General features: G+C 48.8%; 2 protein-coding genes across 4 annotated transcripts in view; both read left to right on the top strand.

Annotated features, from left to right (window-relative positions):
• The window catches only part of tmx4 (thioredoxin-related transmembrane protein 4), a 69,966-nt gene extending 66,122 nt beyond the window's left edge, over positions 1–3,844 (top strand). The window contains exon 8 of the mRNA XM_072506082.1: positions 763–3,844. Coding sequence (XP_072362183.1) covers positions 763–980 — 218 coding nt within the window. The 3' untranslated portion in view covers positions 981–3,844. The remainder of the gene's footprint in view (positions 1–762) is intronic.
• A 15,628-nt stretch (positions 3,845–19,472) lies between these two features.
• Positions 19,473–27,490, top strand: part of hao1 (hydroxyacid oxidase (glycolate oxidase) 1) — a 73,723-nt gene continuing 65,705 nt past the window's right edge. For all 3 annotated transcript variants that reach the window (XM_072506072.1, XM_072506063.1, XM_072506070.1), the window contains exon 1: positions 19,473–19,651. In XM_072506072.1, the coding sequence (XP_072362173.1) occupies positions 19,515–19,651 (137 nt within the window). In that variant the 5' untranslated portion in view covers positions 19,473–19,514. The remainder of the gene's footprint in view (positions 19,652–27,490) is intronic.

The raw sequence follows: 27,490 nt of genomic DNA, 5'->3' as shown, positions 1-27,490 counted from the left end.
CTGTGTTTTGCAACACATTTGGAAGCACAGTTCATGTGAAAATTTTAAGGGTCGCATATGAACCTTGCCCATAGCCAGACGAAATTACAACGCAAACATCATCCTTCTCTCATTTTCTCGATATTTAATAGGAGTGTCAACAGTCGGGTGCGAATGTCATGATGTTTGTTCCAGCAGAACTTGCTGCGTTGCAATTGGAACTTGAATTGATTGATCATCCCATTCCCAATGAAGTGTTGAGGCTTGTTCTAACATCCATATTGCTACCCCAATAACTGGAGAAGAGTATCAACTTCTTTATAAGTTTTGTTTTAAAGGAATGTGTGTACAATTTTAATATTTGTTGCTGGCATCCAAACATATGCCCTTTGCAATCACTGTGTTTCCTGTAGCTGATTATTTCTCCAGTGTGGTTTGGTCAAGGGACCATCCTGAAAATACTTGTAATGCACTGAGTTTAAGTGCATGTCTCTGCCTCGAGAGTTCACACCAATGAGTTGAGCAGGAGCCATGCCCTTTTCCATAGGGAGGCCAAAGTTGTTGTATTTAATGAAGTATTTTCACTCTATACAATCCAAGGAACTTAAAGAAGCAAGTGCTGATTTGGAGCTGGGTTCAGTGCCCCACCATTAGGTTCTGAATTATTAGCCTGCGGAGGGTGGGGGGGTAGATGGGTATCCGGCGATTACCAGACAATTGAGCGTTTCACTGACCGTATCTTGTGGGGGTGTCACCTTTAACCCCCGCTTTCTAAATTAACAGAGATTATTGAAAGGGAAGATGATGACTCTGAGGAACTGGAGAAGAGAGAGCTGGATGCTCCAGACCAGGAGTCACTTGGGTCAGGAGCCGAGGATGAACGGAATGGTTTGAGCGACAAGGTCTCGGGAGACGAGTCTGCTTTCGAGGATGATCAGCAGCCCTCGGACAGCGAGATAGACGGAGGGCTCAGAAAACGAATAATAAGCGAAGACTGCTAAACGCTCCGTTTTAGAAACAAATACCACTAGCAGGACTTGGACCAAAGAATTGTGCTTCTGCGGACTTTCTGTCCCCACCTTTTTGGACTTAGAAACTTGGTTTGTTTGGATTCTTTTTTTTTTCCCCTACAGTTATGGATTTATTGGCTGTGACAATCTTGATCAAATGTTAATTGACTATAATATACAGGTTCTGCCTGTAGCCTTTTTTGAAATGCTTTTTATAGGTTAATGAATGTTCTACATTTTGTACTTTTTTAAAAAGGGCAACAGTGCAACACTAAAGCCGCCGAATATATTTCTGTGAGCAGAGGTTATTGTTAAAACAAATAACATGTCCTGCCAACATTACACCATGACCGTGGCCAGGTGGATACAGCCTGGCCTTTCTGTACACCCTCTTGAGGCACATGTTTTAATAGGAATTCTAGCTTCCAGCAACGTAACACTGCATCCCGAGTGCAAACTCCATTCAGGAACCGGGGATGGGATTCTCCGCCCCCACCCCCGCCGGGCCAGAGAATCGCCGGGGGGGTCGGTGTGAATCCCACCCCCGCCAGCCGCCGAATTCTGCGGCACCGAAAATTCGGCGGGGGCGGGAGTCGCGCCGGTCGGCGGCGCCCCCCCCCCAGCAATTCTCCGGCCCGCAGTCATGCCAGCCCCGCCGGCGTGAATCAAACCACCTTCCTTACCGGTGGGACTGGCAGCACGGGCGGGCTCCGGGGTCCTGGGGGGGGTGTGCGATTTGGCCCCGGGGAGTGCCCCCACGGTGGCCTGGCCCGCGATTGGGGTCCACCGATCCGCGGGCGGGACTGTGCCGTGGGGGCACTCTTTTCCTTCCGCCTTGGCCACAGCCTCCACGATGGCCGATGCGGAAGTGACCCCCCCCGGCGCATGCGCGGGGATGACGTCAGCAGCCGCTGACGCTCCCGCGCATGTGCGGACTTCCGCCGCCGGCGCAGTCCCTTCGGCCCCGGTTGGCGTGGCGCCAAAGGCCTTTCCCGCCGGCGCGCCAACCACTCCGGCGCGGGGCTAGCCCCTCGAGGTGAGGGCTTGGCCCTTAAAGGTGCGGATAAATCTGCACCTTTGGGGCGGCACGACACCGGAGTGGTTCACGCCACTCCATCCCGCCGGGACCCCCCGCCCCGCCGGGTAGGGGAGAACCCCGGCCATGGTGTCAGTACACATGCTAAATCAATCTAAAACATTAGGATTTACAACAAAGGCAGTAGAATGATTAGAACTTGTGGTTTTAAAAAAAAGGAGTAATGGGATACTATCGTCATGACGGGAATGACGTTCCCACCTGTGTAGGAACTGAGGCAGTGCAGGGCTTGGTGACTCTGTGCAGTCACCTGTGGCTTCAATCATTCAAAAATACACAATGCCTTTAAACTGCAGCTGACAGGAAGGTGGAAATTACTGTCGACCAAGGTGTATGAATGCATTTGGACCCACTCTCCCTCCCGCCCCAACCCTTTTAACAAAAGGGTAATTTGCCTTGCCTTAATAGTGGGAGAGGAATTCGGTCTGAGCACCTTTGGCACTTGTGTGACAATATTGCTGATCATCGATGCCCAGTAATATCTGTGGCTACACAGATTTCTGTCTGAGGCCAGCGTGTTCTTGGCACAGCATATTCCCGGAATTAAGCCAACACGTCAATGCCCCTTCATGAGCCGGTCCTTGGGCAATTATGTACATGTACAGTAATTAACCTGGATTGACTGGGTTTATCCTGTCTCCACACAGTGTGATCCTCCCAACTTCATTCAGTTGTAATCTCATCAGGGATCCATTGCAGCTTGAACTTTAGGTTAATGTGTTGCTTACAAACAAAATCTTTCCTTCTGTACCTGAGGGATTCAGTTCTCCACAAGACTGGACGCTGTGTTTTGGATTCAACAACTTCCATTTAAATATACATTTTCTTTTTAAAATACGTAGTACACTGTAGTATAATGCTTACCACTGGAATTTGGAAGTTTAAAAGATTATTGGGTGCGTGGAGGATGGATTTATAATTCTTGAGGAACAGGGAGTCATTGTTCATGAGATTTAAAATGTAATTACTGTTCTGAAACTGTTCACTTTTAAATAGTACAAGCAATATATTGGCAATTCTTACATGACTAAAGACAGATGCATTTCTGACCGATTTAACTCATTTTGCCATTTGTACAAAACCGTTCAGTATCCTCTCATTGGAAAATTGGGCCTGCAGTGCAAATTTTGCACTATTTTTGTAAAGAATATTTCTTTTCTGTATTTGTATTATTACGGGGATATGGAAGGCTGTATTTTAAAATTTACCTTTTGTAATATGAGAATGACATTGGAGATGTATCTTTTTTTGTAAAATGGATGCAGAAGTACCTGCTTTATTTTGTATTTATTGTTTTGCCCATAGTTTGGCTGGCTTTGTTTACAAGTTGAGGCAGAGGCTTGTGAAAACTTGCATGTGTCTCCACACTATGACCACAAATGGTAGCACCCCTATATTTTTAAGATTCTCGGCTATTACAGCTCCTCCCCCCCCCCCGGGCCTCGCGCACGCGCTATGTGCTGTGCAATGTCAATTGAGGAATATACTTGAAAGCTAAAAGCAGTTTAGCTAAAAGCAAGTCGGGCAAAATAGATGTGGTATGGGCCAAAATGTTAATTCCACAGTCTTTTCACTTCAGCTTTACATTAAGCAATTAGCTTGTTAACAGGCAGAAAGAATGTGTTCACCGTGGCACGGTGATTTTATGTTTATTTTGGGGTGCGGGTTGGAGGAATACCCAATTTTTACAATGCAATTGTTTATAAACCTATTGATTTGTTAACAGAAGATGCAATAAAAGCATGCCTTTTATACCCTTTTGTTCGACTTATCCTTGAATTTCATTCCAATTCTCCTCCCGCAACTTGTGGTGCACTGTTAAGTTTCTGTTTCCATAGCTGGTAATTTCCGGGACAGGACGCTAGTCTGTCGCCAGGGGTTTATAGCTTGAGGGACAGCACTCCACAACAAGCGTGGATGAGCAGGAATCTCTTCAGCTCTTGCTGCTAGAGATTGAGGCATTTGAAAGGATTTTGCAGGTTGACACTCGACCTGTTTGGCCGGCTTATGGACGCATCTTCCTTGGCCATCAAGTCCTGGGGTGGGACTTGAACCCGGAGATTCTGGCTCAGGCAGGGACGCTACCCACTGAGGCCCATGACCTCCTGACCCTTGAATCTTCTTGCCAATTTAATGGTCAGTGCATTATAGCATAACTTGTGCGAGCCGTCTGATTTATCTGACTTTGCCTCATCTCAGCTCATCTGTTGAAACTCTTGTTTGTGCCCTTCTTGCCCCCGGATTTGATTGGAAAGGATGTTTCCACTTGTCGGAAAATCTAGAACCCGAGGACACCGTCTCAGACTAAAGGGGCGATCCTTTAAAACCGAGATGAGGAGGAATTTGTTCAGCCAGAGGGTGGTGAATCTGTGGAACTCTTTGCCACAGAAGGCTGTGAAGGCCAAATCACTGAGTGGCTTTAAGACAGAGATAGATAGGTTCTTGATGAATAAGGGGATCAGGGGTTATGGGGAGAAGGCAGGAGAATGGGGATGAGAAAATATGATTGAATGGCGGAGCAGACTCGATGGGCCAAGTGGCCTAATTCTGCTCCCGTGTCTTCTGGTCTTATCCTGCTGGTCTCCCATATTCTACCCTCTGTAAACTTGAAGTCATCCTAAACTCCGCTGCCTGTGTCTTGACTCTCACTCAATCACATTGACACAGAGGAGGAAAGATGGGCCATTCAGCCCCTTGAGCCTGTTCTGTAATTTAGCTGAATCATGGCTGATCTTCTACCTTAATGCCATCTTTCTGCACTATTTCAGCATCTCCTAGGCTATCTAGAAATCTATTGACCTCTACTTAGAACATACTCGATGACTGAGCCCCCACAACCCTCTGGGTAGAGAATACCAAAGATTCATCACCCTCTGAGTTAAGAAATTCCTTCTCATTTCAAACAGCAATGATCTACCATTGTCTACATCCTGGTAGGATAATGAACATAGTCATTCCAAAGAATAATTGCCTCCTTTTTCTTTTGTCCGTTCCATTGGATATTTCCAAAAGGTGTGCGGGTTAGGTGGGTTAGCCATGTTAAATTTGCTCCTTCGTGTCCAATGATGTGCAGGTTAGGTTGGGATTATGGGGATCGGGCAGGGGAGTGGGCCTAAGTAGGGTGCACTTTGGAGGGTCGATACAGGCTTGATGGGCCAAGTGGCCTCCTTCTGCAAGGTATGGATCCTAGTTACCGATTTTACCACCTGGGCAGTAGGGTTCCCAACTGAATAAATGTATTCCAGCAGGTTGTCACGTGACTTGCCAAAATTACAAACTCTGAGCAGACCCCAGTGTTCGCTCGGGTTCCTGACACAAACCCCCATTTTTTTTTTTTAAATTTGTAAAACTGTGAGGAAAGGGTGTTTCACTCCAGGAGTGATTCCACGCAAAAACAGGGATATGGTATAGCTAAACAAACTATTATTAACACAGTCTTATCATAAAGGAAATAGCTTACACTTAACAGTTAAATAATCCTTAATAGGTACTGTTAAGCAAAGCCCATCACAGGTCAAAAGCAACTTATAAATAAAGGTAATAAACCGAGAGACATCTTGGAATGACTGCTTGAAGAGAGAGATCCCTCTGTGTCAGACTATTGCTTCACCTCATCGCATTTGGCAAAAAGCTGCTGTTCAGCTCTCGGCTTCTGGAAGAACTGACCCCAAAACTCGCTGCCACAGACCTGAGCCCTCTCAACTTTATCCCACTCAAATCCTATGACCTGATGACTTAAATTTAACACTAGGGCGCGATTTAATTAAATGGGAAGAAAGTTCTACAACAAGCGTATTTTGCTGCGTGTTTCCTGGCGCTCTCAGCACCGGGAAACACCCTGCTATTTAACTTGCCCCCGGTTAAATAGGGGCCCCCAGAGGGGAACACGGGGCTGAGGCTGCACATAGCCCCGTTTTCTGTACTATAGCGCTCAGCTCGCCGGAACTCCTCGGTACAGCGAGAGATCGGGACGTAAACCCTGACCCCCAAGCCCCAACACACTTGGGGGGGGGGGGGGGGGGGGGCTGCTCACCTCCGCTGTCCCCCAAACACCTGTGCGGGGCACGCCTGGCTTGATCATGGCTGTGCAAAAAAATGCCAGCTTGGCACCTTGTCAGAGCCAACTAGTACCCTGGCAGTGCTCCTGACAGCGCCACTGAGGCACTTTGGCAGGGCTGGAAGTTCCTGCCAGCGAGGAGCTGGAGAGTTCCGCCCAATATCTTTCAGGCTAAATGTTAAGCAAGGCCTGATCCCCAAGGAGATGCGGAAGATCCTCTGGCACTATTTTGAAGAAAGGCAGGGTAATTATCTCTGGTACCAAGGACAATGTTTACCCCTCAATTAAAATACAAAAACATCATGTGTGCACTGTGTGGGAGCTTGCTGTGTGCAAATTTGCTGCCACTGTTCCTTCATCACAGACTTTCTTGGTTATAAAGTGCTCTGAGATGTCCTGTCCTATGATGAGCACTATTTAAGATGCGAGTTTTTCATTGTGTTAAACTTTTTGGACCATATCCGAGAAGTTGCCATATGAATTGCATTCTTTATATTTTCTATTTTTCTCCACAGGAAACTCTACTGAATCCAATAGATCTATAGAAGAGGAAATGTCTTTTCTACTTAATTATTTCCCCAGTGGCATTTTGGAATACACATAGCAAAACACAACCTTTCATTATCTGAGGATAACAGAAATTGAATTCCTCCCAATACATTTTCCTATCTTGTTTCCTGTTCTGTTGAGCGATGTTCCAATTTCACACATCTCAACATATTTGGAGATGTTTTAATTTACAAAAGGTATACATCTACTTTGAGACAAGTTGATGTTCTGGGTACTGCTTATGGACTTGAATCAATGTGCAATTTCTCTGAAGCAATGATGCATTTAAATTATATCCATTGCCAACGCAATTCAGAACTATATTTCTCGGCAAAGGAATTTTCCACATGGGAGGATTGAAATTGTTATGGTAAGCAAGATACCCTGCTGCTTTTTTCCCCATTTGTAAGGGTCCCTAGTCAGTTATTCTGCGGTGTGTAACTAGAATAATGTGATGGGTGGGGTGGTGGGGGAAACAGTAAGGCAGAATCAAAGATTGTCAACACAGCAAAAGTATTCTAGGAAACCCTGCCCATGAAATCAAATTTCAAACTCCACCCTGGAAGCTGGTGGCATTCTCATTCAATTAATAAAATTTCCAATATAAAGCCAGCCTCAGTGATGATGAGTATGACGACTATCTTTGATTGTTATAAAGGCCTGTTGGGTACACTGGTGTCCTTTAGGGAAGGAAATCTGCCGTCATTACCCAGTCTGTCCTACATGTGACTCCTGACCCACGGCAACGTGGCTGACTCTTAACTGCGCTCTGAATGGCCCAGCAAACAACTCAGTTCAATTCGGGAAGGGGCAATAAATGCTGGCCTTTCCAGCAATGCTCACATCCCATGTGTATTCATCATAGTTTAGGAGAATGCAAAGTGATCGCATTGAAACATATGGGGGTTTGACAGGGTAGATGCTGATAGGATGGTTAATCTAGAACTTGGGGCGTGGTGTCTCCCATTTAAGATGGAGATGAGGAGGAATTTCTTCTCTCAGAAGGTCATTATCCATGGAGCCGTGTTCCATAGAGAGCATAGAACATTACAGCGCAGTACAGGCCCTTCAGCCCTCGATGTTGCGCCGACCTGTGAAACCACTCTAAAGCCCATTTACACTATTCCCTTATCGTCCATATGTCTATCCAATGACCATTTGAATACCCTTAGTGTTGGCGAGTCCACTACTGTTGCAGGCAGGGCATTCCACACCCTTACTACTCTCTGAGTAAAGAACCTACCTCTGACATCTGTCTTATATCTATCTCCCCTCAATTTAAAGCTATGTCCCCTCGTGCTAGACATCACCATCTGAGGAAAAAGGCTCTCACTGTCCACCCTATCCAATCCTCTGATCATCTTGTATGCCTCAATTAAGTCACCTCTTAACCTCTCTAACGAAAACAGCCTCAAGTCCCTCAGCCTTTCCTCATAAGATCTTCCCTCCATACCAGGCAACATTCTGGTAAATCTCCTCTGCACCCTTTCCAATGCTTCCACATCCTTCCTATAATGCGGTGACCAGAATTGCACGCAATACTCTAAATGCGGCCGCACCAGAGTTTTGTACAGCTGCAACATGACCTCATGGCTCCGAAACTCAATCCCTCTACCAATAAAAGCTAACACACCGTATGCCTTCTTAACAACCCTCTCAACCCGAGTGGCAACTTTCAGGGATCTATGTACATGGACACTGAGATCTCTCTGCTCATCCACACTGCCAAGAATCTTACCATTAGCCCAGTACTCTGTCTTCCTGTTATTCCTTCCAAAATGAATCACCTCACACTTTTCTGCATTAAACTCCATTTGCCACCTCTCAGCCCAGCGCTGCAGCTTATCTATGTCCCTCTGTAACTTGTAACATCCTTCCACAATGTCCACAACTCCACCCACTTTAGTGTCATCTGCAAATTTACTCACCCATCCTTCTACGCCCTCCTCCAGGTCATTTATAAAAATGACAAACAGCAGTGGCCCCAAAACAGATCCTTGTGGTACACCACTAGTAACTGGACTCCAGTCTGAACACTTCCCACCAACCACCACCCTTTGTCTTCTTCCAGCTAGCCAATTTCTGATCCAAACTGCTAAATCTCCCTGAATCCCATGCTTCCGTATTTTCTGCAGTAGCCTACCATGGGGAACCTTATCAAACGCTTTACTGAAATCCATATACACCACATCAACTGCTTTACCCTCATCCACCTGTTTGGTCACCTTCTCAAAGAACTCAATAAGGTTTGTGAGGCACGACCTACCCTTCACGAAACCGTGTTGACTATGTCTAATCAAATTATTCCTTTCCAGATGATTATACACCCTATCTCTTATAAACCTTTCCAAGATTTTGCACACAACGGAAGTAAGGCTCACTGGTCTATAGTTACCGGGGTTGTCTCTACTCCCCTTCTTGAACAAGAGGACAACATTTGCTATCCTCCAGTCTTCTGGCACTATTCCTGTTGACAAAGAAGGCTCAGCAATCTCCTCCCTAGCTTCCCAAAGAATCCTATGATAAATCCCATCTGGCCCAGGGGACTTATCTATTTTCACCCTTTCCAGAATTGTTAACACCTCCTCCTTATGAACCTCAAGCCCTTCTAGTCTAGTAGCCTGAATCTCAGTATTCTCGACAACATTGTCTTTTTCCTGTGTGAATACTGACGAAAAATATTCATTTAGCATCTCTCCTATCTCCTCGGACTCCAAGCACAACTTCCCACTACTGTCCTTGACTGGCCCTACTCTTACCCTAGTCATTCTTTTATTCCTGACATATCTATAGAAAGCTTTAGGGGGGGGTCGAGTTACCCCCGGGAAATGCTTTTAGATATATGCAGGTGAGGGCTTTTGTGAGGCGACAGGTGAGGGAATTCCCGTTGCTCCCGGCACAAGAAGTTCAAGATAGGGTGATCTCGGGTATATGGGTCGGGTAGGGCAAGGTGTCGGAAATACACCAGGAGTTGAAAGAAGAGGGGGAAGCGCTGGTAGAAGAGTTGAAGGGTAAATGGGAGGAGGAGCTGGGGGAGGAGATCAAGGAAGGTGATGCCCTAGGTAGGGTTGATTCCTCCTCCTTGTGTGCCAGGCTCAGCCTGATACAATTTAAGATGGTCCACAGAGCGCACTTGACGGGGGCGAGGTTGAGTAGGTTCTTTGGGGTAGAGGACAGATGTGGAAGGTGCTCAGGGAGCCCGGCGAACCATGTCCATATGTTTTGGTCATGCCCGGCACTGGAGGTGTTCTGGAGAGGAGTGGCGGGAGCAATATCTCAGGTGGTGAAAGTCCGGGTCAAGCCAAGCTGGGGGCTAGCAATATTTGGAGTAGTGGACGAACTGGGAGTGCAGGGGGCGAAAGAGGCTGGCATTCTGGCCTTTGCGTCCCTAGTAGCCCGGCGAAGGATCTTGCTAATGTGGAAGGAGGCGAAGCCCCCCAGCGTGGAGGCCTGGATAAACAATATGGCTGGGTTCATAAAGTTGGAGAGGATCAAGTTTGCCTTGGGAGGGTCTGCGCAGGGGTTCTACAGGCGGTGGCAACCGTTCCTAGAATATCTCGCGGAGCGTTAGAGGAAGGTCGGTCAGCAGCAGCAGCAATCTTGGGGGGGTGGAGGGGGGACTGCCTGGGAGGGTGGATGAGCAAGAGATAACATGAAGGGTTGGGGAAACTGGCACGTACGGGTGAGGGCCAGTGTACAAAGCTGTGTAAATATATAATTTTGCCATGTATATATCTTGCTCTGCGCAATTTCTCGTTTTTTTTGTTTTGTTACGAGGGTGGGGGGGTTATTGTTTGTAAGGGAGAAAAATTGTGTAAAAAAACTTGAATAAATATATATATTTTTTAAAAAGAAAGCTTTAGGGTTATCCTTGATCCTACCTGCCAAAGACTTCTCATGTCCCCTCCTGGCTCTTCTTAGCTCTCTCTTTAGGTCCTTCCTAGCTAACTTGTAACTCTCGAGCGCCCTTACTGAACCTTCATGTCTCATCTTTACATAAGCCTCCTTCTTCCTCTTGACAAGTCTTTTGCCTGCCTTAGTAAACCACGGTTCCCTTGCTCGACCACTTCCTCCCTGCCTGACAGGCACAGACTTATCAAGGACACGCAGTAGCTGTTCCTTGAACAAGCTCCACATTTCCATTGTGCCCATCCCCTGCAGTTTTCCTCTCCATCCGATGCATCCTAAGTCTTGCCTTATCGCATCATAATTGCCTTTCCCCCAGATATAACTCTTGCCCTGCGGTATATACCTATCCCTTTCCATCACTAAAATAAACGTAATCGAATTGTGGTCACTATCACCAAAGTGCTCACCAGCTCCAAATCTAACACCTGTCCTGGTTCATTACCCAGTACCAAATCCAATACGGCCTCGCCTCTCGTTGGCCTATCTACATACTGTGTCAGGAAACCCTCCTGCACACATTGGACAAAAACGGACCCATCTAAAGTACTCGAACTATAGCGTTTCCAGTCAATATTTGGAAAGTTAAAGTCCCCCATAACAACTACCCTGTTGCTTTCGCTCCTATCCAGAATCATCTTTGGAGGTTGTGTCATTGAATAGATTCAAGGCCTAGTTAGAGAGATTTTAATTGACGAGATTGTGGAGGAAAGTGGAGTTAAGGCCACATCAGATCAATAATGATCTTATTCCTTGGAGGAGCAGGCCCGAAGAGTTGAGTGGCCTACTCCTATTCCTATTGTTATAAACCTATAGTCCTTTCCTCTGCTTCTTCCAAAGGTGACCTCTTGCCTTGACCTACAAGACTCCCAAGTGTTGATTTTTCTGTTAGACAGGGGTAACAAGTGTTACTGAACCAAGTTGGGCAGAAAGAGTTACGATTCAGGTCAGCAGTGATCTAATAATTGAATGGTTGAATAATGTAGAGGGGAATGAATGGCCAACTCGCAGTTTCCTGATTCTACAACCTCAGCCACAAGTAGCAATTGCAAGGAGTACATATAAATGATTTGGAGGAAAATGTAACTGGTCTGATTAGTAAGTTTGCAGATGACACAAGGTTGGTGGAATTGTGGATAGCGATGAGGACTCGGAGGATACAGCAGGATTTAGATCGTTTGGAGACTTGGGCGGAGAGTTGGCAGATGGAGTTTAATCCGGACAAATGTGAGGTACTGCATTTTGGAAGGTCTAATGCAGGTAGGGAATATACAGTGAATGGTAGAACCCACAAGAGTATTAGATCTGGGTGTACAGGTCCACAGGTCACTGAAAGGGGCAACACAGGTGGAGAAGGTAGTCAAGAAGGCATACGGCATGCTTGCCTTCATTGGCCGGGGCATGGAGTATAAGAATTGGCAAGTCATGTTGCAGCTGTATAGAACCTTAGTTAGACCACACTTGGAGTACAGTGTTCAATTCTGGTCGCCACACTACCAGAAGGATGTGGAGGCTTTAGAGAGGGTGCAGAAGAGATTTACCAGAATGTTGCCTGGTATGGAGGGCATTAGCTATGAGGAGCGGTTGAATAAACTCGGTTTGTTCTCACTGGAACGACGGAGGTTGAGGGGCGACCTGATCGAGGTCTACAAAATTATGAGGGGCATAGACAGAGTGGATAGTCAGAGGCTTTTTCCCAGGTAGAGGGGTCAATTACTAGGGGGCATAGGTTTAAGGTGGGAGGGGCAAGGTGTAGAGGAGATGTATGAGGCAGGTTTTTTACACAGGGTAGTGGGTGCCTGGAACTCACTGCCAGAGGAGATGGTGGAAGCAGGGACGACAGTGACGTTTAAGGGGCATCTTGACAAATACATGAATAGGATGGGGATAGAGAGATACGGACCCAGGAAGTGTAGAAGATTTTAGTTTAGACGGGCAGCATGGTCGGCACAGGCTTGGAGGGCCGAAGGGCCTGTTCCTGTGCTGTACTTTTCTTTGTTCTTTGTTCTTTGAGTGCCTCAAAGACTTTTGGACGTGACCTTAAGGTGGACATGGAAGTCCCATCCCATGACCCTTTCAAAGATGAGCAAGGAATATTTTCCCAGTATCCTGGCTGAAACTTATCCCTTAACCAATTTAAAATAAAAAGATTATCTGCTCAGTTTTCTTTTTTGCTGTTTCTGGAACCTTTTTGTATCTAATTTTCTTGTTGCATTTCCTGACACCAGAAAAATGATTCCACCTCAGAACACAACTGGGTTAAGAATTTAGGAGGACCAGAATACCAGAGGATCTTCTGCATCTTTCCTCTCTCTCTTCTCCCACCCCCCCCTGCCAGCCCTGCTTCATTTGCCAATTCCAGGGACCAAAACCGTGTAGTAAGACGGCACGGTAGCACAGTGGTTAGCACAATTGCTTCCCAGCTCCAGGGTCCCAGGTTTGATTCCCAGCTTGGGTCACTGTCTGTGCGGAGTCTGCACGTTCTCCCCGTGTCTGCATGGGTTTCCTCCGGGTGCTCCGGTTTCCTCCCACAGTCCAAAGATGTGCAGGTTAGGTGGATTGGCCATGATATAGCCCTTGCTGTCCAAAAATGTTGGGTGGGGTTACGAGGCTGGGGTGGAGGCGTGGACTTAAGTGGGGTGCTCTTTCCAAGTGCCGATGCAGACTTGATGGGCTGAATAGCCTCCTACACTGTAAATGTTAAAAACAGACACAAAATCGCTGAAGTCTCCATCAATAATACAATAAATCTTGTCACAACAGTACTGCAGCTAAACAAAGCTGCTTACTTTTGTCACACAACACAAGGAAAAGTAAAATAACTGCTCCCAATGTGGTCTCCTAATAATAATAATTTATATTAGTGTCACAAGTAGACTTACATTAACATTGCAATGAAACTGAAAATGCCCTTGTCGCCACACTATGACGCCTCTTCGCATACACTGATCGAGAATTCAGAATGTCCAATTCACCTAGCAAGCACATCTTTCGAGACTTGGGGAGGAAACCGGAGCACCCGGAGGAAACCAATGCAGACACGAGGAGACTCTGCACAGACAGTGACCCAAGCTGGGAATCGAAACCGAGTCTCTATCGCTGTGAAACAACAGTGCTAGCTACTGTGCCGCCCTCTACATTGGGGAAACTAAATGCAGACTGTGTGGCTGCTTTGCGGAATATCTTCGCTTAGCCTGCATACATGACCACACCCTTACTGTCGTTGCGATTTCAATTCAACATCTTTCTCTCATGCCCACATGTCTGTCCTTGGTCTGCTGCAATGCTCCAGTGAAGCCCAACGAAAACTGGAGGAGCAGCACCTCATCTTCCAATTAGGCACATTACAGCTCTCAGGACTCAACATTAAGTTCAATAACTTTAGACTGTCACCTTTCACCTGCATCTTAACTCTTTGTATCCCTGGCACTTCTTTTGCCTTTCTGCAAATCCCCCTCCTTTCCCAACACCTCCTCCCACACACCAGGCCATCTGTCTGATGTTCTTAAGTTTCCTACATCTTTGCTGCAATCTCTCCCAGATACAGTATATATCCAACTTAATTTTCCCTCTCCTTTAGCTCCGATGAAGAGTCAAAGACTTAAAACGTTAACTCTTGTTTTCTCTCCCTGCAGATGCTGCCAGATCTGCTGTGTTTTTTTGGAATTCTCTGTTTTTGCTTCATTTTCCGCATCCACAGCATATTGCTTCAAACAATTTCTGTTTGCTTGATAAAAATGGTCATCCAACATGTAATATTCATTTTTTTTTTAAATTTAGAGTGCCCAATTCATTTTTTCCAATTAAGGGGCAATTTAGCGTGGCCAATCCACGTAGACTGCACATCTTTGGGTTGTGGGGGCGAAACCCACGCAAACAGGGGGAGAATGTGCAAACTCCACACGGACAGTGACCCAGAGCCAGGATCGAACCTGGGACCTCAGCGCCGTGAGGCTGCAGGGCTAACCCACTGCGCCACCGTGCTGCCCTCAACATGTAATATTCATACGCACACACGTTGCAAGTATGTGTCTGTTAAGTGACCCTTGCACTAATGCCTCGTGATTCCCTTGGCTTCTGTTGAAAGTTGGTGTTGAAAGAGTAAGTGCTATGTGTCTCTGTTTCCATTTGTTTCTGTTCTGCTGAATTTGTCTGAACAGTAGATTGATCTTCTTCAGCGATCACTTGCTAACGAGTATGATTGTCCACCTAAGAAATTCCATTCACGGGTTGTGTGGATCCTCGCTTGGCTGATGAGCACACTCCTCGAGCCACATCTTTGACCACACACTGGGCAGGTGTTTCTGTGGAATGATACGGCCTGAAGGGGGCCATTCGGCCCAACATGACTGGGTTGGCTTTGAGGGAGCTATCCCGTTCTTCATACTCCCCAGACCTTCCCCCATAATCCTAAAAATTTTCCCCTTCTGGATATTTACACTTTTGAAAGTTACTATTGAATCTGCTTCCACTGCCCTTTCTCGCAGCGCACTCCAGATCACAACAACTCAGTGCATTAAAAAAGAAAGTTTTCTCAGCTCGCCTCTGGCTATTTTGACAACAAAATAAACAATATACATGAATCTATAAACATAGTGCAAAAGCCGTTTTCCTCCCTTACAGGTCCCACCTTTCTTAACCCCTTACTCCAAGCTAAACTAACCCCTCCCTTCTGCTGACGATTAATTTCCCACAAAGAAGTCGACGAACGGTTGCCACCTCCGGGCGAACCCTAACATTGACCCTCTCAAGGCGGACTTGACTTTCTCCAAACAGAGAAAGCTAGCCATGTCCGATAGCCAGGTCTCCGACTTCGGGGGCTTTGAGTCCCTCCAAGCTAATAATATCCGTCTCTGGGCTACCAAGGAAGCAAAGGCCAGAACGTCTGCCTCTTTCTCCTGGATTCCCGGATCTTCCGACACCTGAAAATCGCCGCCTCTGGACTCAATGCCACCCTTGTTTTTAACACTGTGGACATGACATCTGCAAACCCTGCCAGAATCCCTTAAGCTTTGGAGATGTCCGAACATGTGGACATGGTTCGCTGGTCCTCTCGCACACTTTACACACCTATCTTCTACCCCAAAGAACCTGTTCATCCGGGCCACTGTCACGAGAGCCCGGTGAACGACCTTGAATTGTATCAGGCTGAGCCTGGCACATGTTGTGGATGCGTTGATTCTACTCAACGCGTCAGCCCATAGACCATCTATCTCTCCTCCCAATTCTTCTTCCCACTTGCGCTTCAGCTCCCCAGTCTGCGTCACCTTAGACTCCATAAGTTCCTTGTAAATGTGAGAGACCCTCCCTTCTCCCACCCACCCTCTGGAAACTACCCTGTCCTGTACCCCCTTGGTGGTAGGAGCGGGAAAGTTGAAACCTGCCTGCGTAGGAAGTCCAGCACCTGCCAATCCAAATTTCTCCTCCAGCTCCCTGAAGCTAGGAAAGCTCCCCTCTATAAACATATCCCCATCCTCTCAATCCCTGCTCTCTGCCATCCCCACGAAACCCCCCGTCCATCCTTCCCGGGACAAACCGGTGATTATTTCAAATTGGAGACCAAACCGATGCTCCCTCTGCTCTCACATGCCTCCTCCATTGCCCCCAGACGCTTAGGGCCACCACCACCACGAGGCTGGTGGACTACCGTGCCGGCGGGAATGGCAGAGGCGCCGTTATCAATGCCTCTAAGCTGGTGTCCTTACATGAAGCCGCCTCCATACGCTGCCATGCCGACCCTCCCCCCACCACCCACTTCCTGATCATGGCTATATTCGCCACCCAATAGTAGTTACTGAAGTTTGGCAGCACCAGCCCGCCCTCTCCCTGGCTCCACTCAAGCATCACCCTCTTTACTTGTGGGGTCTTGCCCGCCCATACAAAGCCCGTGATCACTTCGTTGACCTGTTTAAAAAAGGACCGCGGAATAAAGATGGGGAGACACTGGAACACAAACGGGAATCTCGGGAGGACTATCATCTTCACCGTCTGCACCCTCCCGGCTAGTGACAGCGGGAGCGCGTCCCACCTCCGAAAACCGTCCTTCATTTGGTCTACCAGTTGGGCCAGATTTAGCTTGTGCAGCCATTCCCATTCCCGCATCACTTAGATGCCTTGATAACTAAAGCTTTCTCCTACCACTCCAAACATCTGTCGCCTCTCCTGTCCCCTTGCCTGGACCGCAAACATCTTACTTTTCCCCATATTTAGTTTGTACCCCGAAAACCAGCCAAATTCCCCCAGAATTCTCATGATTTCTTCCATCCTCTCTGCTGGGTTCGATACATACAGGAGCAGGTCGGCTGCGTAAAGTGAGACTCTGTGCTCCACCCCCCCCCCCCCCCCCCCCCCCCCACTCCTCACCCCCCGGACCAACCCCCTCCAGCCCTTTGAGCCTCTCAGTGCAATTGCCAACGGCTCTATGGTTAATGAGAACAACAGTAGGGAGAGGGGCCAACCCTGTCTCGTCGTCCCGATGCAACCTAAAATAGTCCGATGTTGTCCTATTCGTCCGTACACTTGCCACAGGAGCCTGATACAGCAACCTGACCCAGTCAATAAAGCCCCGCCCAAATCCAAACCATCCCAGTACCTCCCACAGATATTCCCATTCTACTCGATCAAAGGCCTTCTCTGCGTCCATTACGACCACTACCTCCACCTCCCTACCTTCATGATCATGTTTAATAGCCTTCTTACATTGGCCACCAACTGCCTTTCCTTAACAAACCCCGTCTGATCTTCCCCAATAACGTCCGGAACACAATCCTCAATCCTAGAGGACAAGGTTTTGGCCAGCAGTTTGGCGTCCACATTCAATAGGGATATCGGACTGTAGGATCCAGACAACTCTGGGTTCTTGTCCTGCTTCAGGATCAGCGAAATCGTGGCCTGTGATATCGTCGGGGGAAGCACCCCTCTCTCCCTTGTCTCATTGAATGTCCTCATCAGCAATGGCCCCAATATCCCAGAAACCTTTTATAGAACTCCACTGGGTACCCGGCCGACCCCGGGGCTTTACCCGACTGCATGGCCTTCAGACCCTCTACTATCTCTTCCATCCCGATCGGGGCCCCTAGCCCTTCTACCAGCTCCCGTTATTTTGCCAATTATCTTAAATGTGTTGAGCTTTAGTTACGGATCCTTCCTGTAACTGGAAATGGTGGTAATGCCCCATTTGTGATTTACCAAACAAGAATGAGCCTTTTATTGGTGATGTTGACAATTAAAATGCTGTAAAAATGATCCCAAAATGGTGGTTATAAACATTGAAAAACAATTAAAATGCAAAGCAGTGCAGAGGTCGAAAGCAACCCCAAAACTTCCAAAGACGTGGGGCGAAATTCTCCCGAAACGGCGCGATGTCCGCCGACTGGCGGCCAAAATGGCGCCAGACGGGCATCGCGCCGCCCCAAAGGTGCGGAATGCTCCGCATCTTTGGGGGCCAAGCCCCAACATTGAGGGGCTAGGCCGACGCCGGACGAATTTCCGCCCCGCCAGCTGGCAGAAACGGCCTTTGTTGCCCCGCCAGCTGGCGCGGAAATGACATCCCCGGGCGGCGCATGCACGGGAGCGTCAGCGGCCGCTGACAGTTTCCCACGCATGCGCGGTGGAGGGAGTCTCTTCCGCCTCCGCCATGGTGGAGACCGTGGCGGAGGCGGAAGGGAAAGAGTGCCCCCACGGCACAGGCCCGCCCGCGGATTGGTGGGCCCCGATCGTGGGTCAGGCCGCCGTGGGGGCACCCCCCGGGGCCAGATCGCCCTGCGCCCCCCCCCAGGACCCCGGAGCCCGCCCACGCCGCCTTGTCCCGCCGTTCAAAAGGTGGTTTAATCCACGCCGGAGGGACAGGCAATTTATCGGCGGGACTTCGGCCCATCCAGGCCGGTGAATCGAGCGGAGGGGCCCGCCAACCGGCGCGGCCCGATTCCCGCCCCCGCCGAATATCTGGTACCGGAGACTTCGGCAACCGGCGGGGGCGGGATTCACGGCAGCCCCCGGCGATTCTCCAACCCGGCGGGGGGTCGGAGAATGACGCCCTAGTTCTAGTTCACCATTCATCATATCTGGAACTTACCTGGCAACCATTCAAAATAGACCTTACAGGCAAAAATGCTTAATCCTACCGCGATTGCCAGGAACTTGTGCCAAGAATTATTTAAATATCGAATTGATGACGGTTGAATTTGTCCAATTTAGTCTTTTCTCTCTCTCTCCCCCCGCCCCCCCCCCCCCCCTCCCCATAATCCTGCAAATGAATTATCTTCAAATGTGTGTCCTTTTGCTGTCATTTTGTCTTGATGGGTCTAGCTCTCCAAAAATAGCCGACTAGAAGATTGTAAATGTCACCACAGTACCAGAGGTCCATGAGATGTTCTCCCCTTTGAGATCTGACTGGTGGTGATTTAACCTGAAGGTCACCACACCTCAGGTGAGGGGCAAGTTTGAGAAGGCGGGGTCTTCATGAATAACCTCAGCCGGTATGGGAATTGAACTCGCACTGTTGGCATCACTCCGCATCACAAACCAGCCGTCCAGCCTACTGAGTGAACCAAGATCAGGGGCTAAAGGATATAGGCGAAAGTTGTGCCTGCTCACCCAACGCCCTTATTCCCCTGCACCATTTGCCCAGCTGACGATTAAATCAACCTTGACATACAAATCTCAGAGCTATTTTTGAGGTTCCTGCTTTCTGTGGGTTTGGCCAGTATGAGCTTTCTTGAAATTGATGGTGAACTTATGCTAATTGTTTTGGGAGAATTGACCTGTGTTAGTCTTGGATAAGTAACACTGCAGAGGGGAGTAAATTTCCACCACTGTCAACCTGAGTTAAATGTTAACCGTGTAGGAGGGCAGAGTGCAGTGTGGTGTGGTTATTGGTGGACTGTGTTTGCCTCCACCACAAGTCAGAGTGGAAAGAATGCCGAGCAAGCCGGTGTGCATTAATGACTTTGAACAACATGCAAAAGATATTCTTCCCAAAGCGGTGTACGATTATTACCGTTCAGGAGCTGATGAACAGCAGACGTTAATGGACAACGTGACTGCTTTCTCAAGGTATTCTTGGAGACTTAATTTAGGACTCGTTCTGTGTACCTGTCAACATACCTGGAAAAAATATTCCTCTTATCAAACTGAAACAACTGTCTGAAGAAATAAACATTAGGGGATAGCGAATGGGTAAAAATACTTCCATTTTGATTCTTACAGTCTGAGTAAACTGGTAACATGCATTTATTGTTTACAGATTTTCTGGGGATTTTAGGAATTGGCTAAAACCGACTGTTTTTATTAATTAGTAAGTGCATAATATGAAGTATCAGTCTGCTGATTTAACCTGGCACAATCTTTTTAATGTAGGCAGTTTAGTGCTCTGGTGAAAGTGTCTGAAGCAATTTATGTGAAGAAGTGTTGCAACTGTCAAGTGTTGCAAAAGTGTACCAACTTGTGTATTGCTGACCATTATGTTCCAACAGTTAAAGTCTTAAAAGGGATTTCTGAGTTTGGTGGCTGAATGCTGCTCCTCATAAGCATCTGACAATGAGTTAATGTTTCAATTAGGTTCATAAGTTTTGCTTTGCAAAATAAATAAAGATTCTGAAATGTCTAGAGAACAAGAGCCCAAAGCTCTTCTCAATATCCCTTTTGCTCCTGAGTTTTCAAAAGCAAAATTTGTAAGCCTGTTTCTCTTTTGTGTTTCTTTGTTCATACCACTCCCACAAAAGAATGTAATTTAATTGGCTTACTGAAAGATCTGGATAAAACCATCCAGAAATTCCTCCCGTCTCATATGTTCAATCCTGAGCTGGAGAGATTTGAAATGGAGACATCTCCTGCGGATGTTGGGATGTCGCCAGGGGCTAGGGATTGCAATAGATGGGGTGGAGTTTTCTCAGATCAATCACTCGCAGTTGTCCAGATACAATATGAAGGTGAATGTTTATTTACAGGTCTTCAGACACTTGCCAACACAGAAAAGGGAAATTAATACCTAACTCTTCCTTGAGCTGAACTTTAGACACAGCAAGCCCTTCCTGCTCTCCAAGACAGCCTCCTCTTATTCACCTAGCAGACTTCTCTTCCAGGAGAGCTCAGTACTCTTCTCTTCTTATATAGTCTGATCAGGCTGCATAGCTGATCCTCATTGCATCGATTCCTCGTCAGTCTGTCATGTGACTTCCGGTGGCCATCTTGGCAGAGAAAGCTTTTGTCCATAAACTAGGGCAACATACTGTCCTTCCAGCACACAGCCCCTGGTGCCACCAGAATGTGTTTGCTTGGGACAGTCTCACAACCCACAAACTCTCACATTCTGAAGGGGTCCTGATGACTTAGCGTTAATTCTCGCCATCTTCCTACAGGTGCTAATTCCCAGTCTTGACTTTGAGTCGTTGATTTGGCTGTCTTTCTGCCTTTAAACATGCTTTCTTACCAGCTACTGAACCAATGATCTTCTCACTTGTCCGTTTGGGATTCTGAAGTGTTCCTCCTGCTAGCTCAGAATCATCAGACATCATTAAGGCTGCCTATTGCCTTGAATGTTTTAGATACTTCGTAAATAAATGATGCTCCAGTCTTCACATAATCAAGAAAAAGATAACACTGTCACATCATTTATTCAGAAGAAGCTCCCAGTTCTGGACTTGAGATTCAGAGGGTGGGAGTGTGTAATGACAGAGTGTGGGGGTTGGAGATACAGAGAGTGAGGGTATGGATATACAAAGGGTGGGGGTTGGAGATACAGAGGGTGAGGTTGTGTAAATACAGAGAGTAGGGGGATTGGAGATACAAAGGGTGAGGTGGTGTCGATACAGAGGGTGGAGATACCGACGGTGGATGGAGATACGGGGGGGGAGCGGTGGAGATACAGATAGGGTGGAGCCACCCACCCAGGGGAGAAATGGCATACCTGATGCACTCCTTAAATACTACGGCTCCTTTAAACACAAGAGCATGGGATAAGAGCAGGAGTGGACTACAATACTCATCTGTTCCACCATTCAATATTATCATAGCTGAATTTGGGTTTTAATTCCATTTTCTCACCTGCTCCCCAAATTCCTTTCTTCCCTGAGAGAACAAACATCTGTATCTCAGCCTTAAAGATAAAGCCACCATAGTCCCAGATGACCAGAGGCTGCTTTGCTCTTTGAGGGGGGAGAGCTGACTGGTGGTGATTTAACCTGAGGATCACCACACCTCAGGAGAGGGCGAGGCCTTCATGAATAACCTCAGCCAGTACTGGAATTGAAACTGCGCTGCATGCTTTGCTCTGCGTCACAAACCAGCTATCTAACCAAGTAAGCTAACGTTTTCAACAGTGGAGCATCAACATCTCTAGGTATGAGAATTCCAAAGATTCACAACCCTTTTCATGAGGAAATTTCTTCTCATCTCAGTCTTAAATGATCTACCCCTTTTGAGGGGACTGTGCCCCCCCCCCCCCGCCCCCCCCCCCCCCCCCCGTCCAGATTCCCCGACCAGCGGACACAATCTCTCAGTGTCCACCCTATCGAGCCCCTTCAGAATCCTATATGTTTCAATGAGGTCGTCTCTCATTCTTCTGAATTCCAAAGAATATAATCCCAATTTACTCAGCCTCTTAATACAGGCAACTCCCTCATCCCAGAGATCAATTTAATGAACACATTCGCTGTATAGTCTCCAATGCAAATATATATTTTCTGAAATGTGGATACCAAAACTGCACACAGTATTCCAGATACTCACCAAATCATTGTATAACTAGCGAGAAATTTTTACTCCTGTGCTCTAATTCATTTGCAATAACGGCCAACATGCCATTTGCCTTCCTAATGCTGTACCTGCATGCTAACTTTCTGCATTCCTTGTACAAGTGCACCAAGACTCTTTGAACCTCTTTAAAGGTTGTTTGATTGTTGCTGGGCAAAAGACTTGAGTGTCAGCATAAAGCCAGTGCTTCCATCTCGCTTGACCTTTACCAGGCCAGAGAATCAGGTGGGATGAGCCAGTGCATATTGTCCTCGGGTGTGTGCTTCCCTGCAGATCGATTAGCCATTCTGAGACTGCCCACAACTGGAGAAACATGGTGAAGCACTAATGCAGCAGCTACACTTCAATGTGATCCTCCATCCAACCTCCGTTTAAATGGCTAAAGGTAGTCTCGGAATCAAGAAAGCTAACCTGGCATTCAACATGACCATGCCAGTTACATATAATGAGCCTGTATTAAGAGGTACAGGTCCTACTTCAATCTCAAGGAGCACTCACTATCATCCAACAGACAAATGTAGAACATACAGTGCAGAAGGAGGCCATTTGGCCCATCAGGTCTGCACCGATCCACTCCACTTAAGCCCTCACTTGCACGCTATCCCTGTAACCCAATAACCCCTCCTAACACTAAGGGCAATTTAGCAAGTTGATGCATGATCAATGGCCACTAAAGCGAGGTTGTAGTCCAACTAAAGGCTTTAATAAACTAGATGTTACCCCAGCAGCTCAGGTACAGAATGAAGGTTGCTGGGGCAGCACGGGCTCTTATACCCCGCCTAGCAGGGCGGAGCTACCATACAGCTTGACCAATAGGAAGCATTCAATATCTACCAATGGTGTTCCAGCATTACCAGGTACCGTAATACCTCTACAGAGACTACCACATTCACCCCCTGTTAAAAAAGAGTCTGGCGGGGGTGGTGGCCTGATACTACAAACATGGCAACGTGGTAGAATTAGTTACGGAGGTACCATAATACCTCCGTACAGCGTTTTGTAACTATTTACAATGCTATTAACTATTTACAATTTATGGTTTCAATTTACAATTTAAAATGAAGCAATCAGTCGATTGCCCTGGTCGTCCTCTGATCGCTGGAGCTTCGGTGGTGACTCCGATGGAGGCTCGGGCGTCTGTGACTCCGGGAGCGTGGCTTCGATCTCCATGGCAGCTTCGACACCACTCGACGGCGCGAGTGGGAAAAACGGTTGACCTGGGAAGGGAACGCCTGCGGGGTGCGTCGGTGGGTGGGGGGGCCTAGACGGGGCCGGCGGAAGGACCGATCCTCCTGTAAGGTGCCCTGGTGGGGGGGAGGGTGGGATTGGTGGCTGGGGTGTGCGTGGGGCTCCGGCGGGCGGTAGGTCTCGTAGGGAGACCGTATCTTGTCGGCCGTCGGGGTACACCACGTAGGCGTACTGGGGGTTAGCGTGGAGAAGATGGGCCCTCTCACCCAACGGGTCCGACTTGTGCGCCTGCAGGATGGGTCCGGGAGCTGCCAGCCATGTCGGGAGCGAGGTCCCAGAGGAGGACTTCCTGGGGAAGACAAGGAGACATTCGTGAGGTGTCTGGTTGGTTGTGGTACAAAGCAGTGACCGGATGGAGTGGAGGGCATCCAGGAGGACTTCCTGCCAGCGGGAGACTGGGAGATTCCTGGACCGTAGGGCCAGTAGGACGGTCTTCCAGACCGTTCCGTTCTCCCTCTCTACCTGTCCGTTACCCCGGGGGTTGTAACTGGTCGTCCTGCTCGAGGCGATGCCCTTGCTGAGCAGGAATTGACGCAGTTCGTCGCTCATAAAGGAGGACTCCCTGTCACTATGTATGTAGGCGGGGAACCCGAACAGTGCAAAGATGCTATGGAGGGCCTTGATGACGGTGGTTGCGGTCAAGTCGGGGCAGGGGATGGCGAATGGGAACCGGGAGTATTCGTCAATCACGTTCAGGAAGTACGTGTTGCGGTCGGTGAAGGGGAGGGGGCCTTTGAAGTCCATGCTGAGGCGTTCAAAGGGACGGGAAGCCTTTATCAGGTGCGCTTTCTCTGGCCGGTAGAAGTGCGGTTTGCACTCCGCGCAGATTTGGCAGTCCCTGGTGGCTGTCCTGACCTCCTCAATAGAGTAGGGCAGGTTGCGGGTCTTGATAAAGTGGAAAAAGCGAGTGACCCCTGGGTGGCAGAGGTCCTCGTGGAGGGCTCGGAGGCGGTCCACTTCTGCGGTGGCACATGTGCCGCGGGACAAGACATCAGGAGGCTCATTTAGCTTCCCGGGACGATACAAGATCTCATAGTTGTAGGTGGAGAGTTCGATCCTCCACCGCAAGATCTTATCGTTTTTTATCTTGCCGCGCTGTGCATTATCGAACATGAAAGCAACCGCCCGTTGGTCAGTGAGAAGAGTGAATCTCCTGCCGGCCAGGTAATGCCTCCAATGTCGCACAGCTTCTACTGTGGCCTGGGCCTCCTTTTCGACTGAGGAGTGGCGCATTTCGGAGGCATGGAGGGTACGTGAGAAGAAGGCCACGGGCCTGCTCGCTTGGTTGAGGGTGGCCGCCAGAGCTACGTCAGACGCGTCGCTCTCGACCTGGAAGGGGAGGGACTCGTCGATGGCGTGCATCATGGCCTTTGCAATGTCCGTTTTGATGCGGCTGTAGGCCTGGCGGGCCTCTATTGACAGGGGAAAAGCTGTGGATTGGATCAGGGGACGGGCCTTGTCCGCATAGTTGGGGACCCATTGGGCTTAGTAACTGAAAAAGCCTAGGCAGCGCTTCAGGGCCTTGGAGCAGTGAGGGAGGGGAAACTCCATAAGGGGGCGCATGCACTCAGGGTCGGGGCCTATAACTCCATTTCACACTACGTAGCCGAGGATGGCTAGGCGGTCGGTGCTAACACGCATTTATCCTTGTTGTATGTAAGGTTAAGGATCTTTGCAGTCTGGAGGAATTTTCGGAGGTTGGTGTCGTGGTCCTGCTGGTCGTGGCCGCAGATGGTGACATTATCGAGATACGGGAATGTTGCCCGTAAACTGTACCGGTCAACCATTCGGTCCATCTCGCGCTGGAAGACCGAGACACCGTTGGTGACACCAAAGGGAACCCTTAAGAAGTGATAGAGCCGCCCATCTCCCTCGAAAGCAGTGTATTTGCCATCACTAGTGCGGATGGGGAGCTGCTGGTAGGCAGACTTAAGATCCACCGTGGAGAAGACCTTGTATTGAGTGATCCTGTTTACCAGGTCGGATATGCGGGGGAGAGGGTACGTGTCCAGCTGCGTACACCTGTTGATGGTCTGACTGTAGTCGATGACCATCCTATGCTTCTCCCCGGTCTTTACCACCACTACTTGAGCTCTCCAGGGACTGTTGCTAGCTTCAATGACTCCTTCCCTCAGCAGCCTTTGGACCTCGGACCTGATGAAGGTCCGGTCCTGGGCACTGTACCATCTGCTCCTGGTGGTGACGGGTTTGCAATCCGGGGTGAGGTTCGCAAACAGGGAAGGCGGATCGACCTTAAGGGTCGCGAGGCCGCAGACAGTGAGGGAGGGTATAGGGCCGCCAAATTTGAAAGTTAGACTTTGGAGATTACACTGGAAGTCTAAACCTAGGAGTTTGGCCGTGCAGAGGTGGGGAAGGACGTAGAGCAGGTAATTTTTAAACTCCCTTCCCTGGACTGTGAGGTTTGCTACACAAAACCCCTTTATCTCTACTGAGTGGGAACCGGAGGCCAAGGAGATTTTTTGATTAACGGGGTGGACGAGGAGAGAACAGCGCCTTACCGTGTCGGGGGTGTATGAAGTTCTCCGTGCTCCCAGAGTCGATTAAGCAGGACGTCTCGTGCCCGTTGATTAGTACTGTTGTTGTAGCAGTTGAGAGTGTTCGAGGCTGGGACTGATCCCGAGTCACCGAGGCTAATTGCAGCAGTTGAGTGTTCTCTTCGGGCAGTGTGTGGTCAGCCGAGCTGGAGTCCTGGGGGTCCATCCAAGATGGCGGCTACCATTGGTCGCACATGACTGGGGGTGCACAAAATGGCCGCACCCACCCATCTAACGTGGCGTCCGCGGGACAAGATGGCGGCGTCCGCGGGACAAGATGGCGGCGCCCGGGGTCCGCACGTGGCCCTGGAGTAGGAAGATGGTGGCACCCGCTGGCTGCACGGGGACTGTGGAGAGGTTTGTGGTGGCGGTCCGCATTCGCCGCCGGAGACTGCGGCAACCGCATGGGCCTGGCACCCCACCACGAAATGGCCCATTTTACCGCATCCCTTGCAGGTGGATGCGCGGGCCGGGCAGCGCTAGCATTGGGTGCTTGGCCTGCCCGCAAAAGTAGCAGCTGGGCCCCCCGGGGTTGCCAGGCCGCCTTGCAGCACAAATATGTGGAGGGGTGGAGGATGTCTCAGGGTCAGCTGCGGAAGGGTTCCATGCTGCCCAGGGGGCTGCCGCACGGTCGGGAACGTAAGCGCAGGCGTTTCTGGAGGCCACATCCAGGGAGCCTGCAAAGGCCCGTGCCTCCTTGAGACCTAGAGTGTCTTTTCCCAGCAATCGCTGATGGATTTGGGAGGGCAGCATACCTGCCACGAAAGCGTCCCGGACCTAGAGTTCTGTGTGTTCGCTCGCCGAAACTTGCGGGCAGCTGCAGTTTCTCCCCAACACCATGAGTGCACGGTAGAATTCTTCCAGCAATTCCCCAGGAATTTGTCGCCTCGTTGCTAGCAGATGTCGGGCGTAGACCTGGTTTACCGGGTGAATATAATGTCCTTTTAGCAGCCCTATTGCTGCATCGAAGTCTTCCGCTTCCTCGATGAGGGTGTAAATCGCCAGGCTCACCCTCAAGTGCAGGATTTGCATTTTCTGTTCTCCCATGGGTGTGTTTTCGGCTGTCCCGAGATATCCTTTAAAGCACGCCAGCCAGTGCTTGAAGATTGCCGCTGAGTTCGCCGTGTAGGGGCTGAGTTGCAGACACTCTGGCTTGATTCGGAGCTCCATCCTTTTAAATCTAGCTTATTAAATTGATGCACGATCAATGACCACTAAAGCGAGGTTGTAGTCCAACTGAAGGCTTTAATAAGCTAGATGTTTCCCCCAACAGCTCAGGTACAGAATGAAGGCTGCTGGGGTGGCACGGGCTCTTATACCCCGCCTAGCAGGGCAGAGC

The sequence above is a fragment of the Scyliorhinus torazame genome, chromosome 1 (assembly GCF_047496885.1).
Source record: "Scyliorhinus torazame isolate Kashiwa2021f chromosome 1, sScyTor2.1, whole genome shotgun sequence".
NCBI classification, from domain to species: domain Eukaryota; kingdom Metazoa; phylum Chordata; class Chondrichthyes; order Carcharhiniformes; family Scyliorhinidae; genus Scyliorhinus; species Scyliorhinus torazame.
This window is presented reverse-complemented; position numbering and strand designations above follow the sequence as displayed.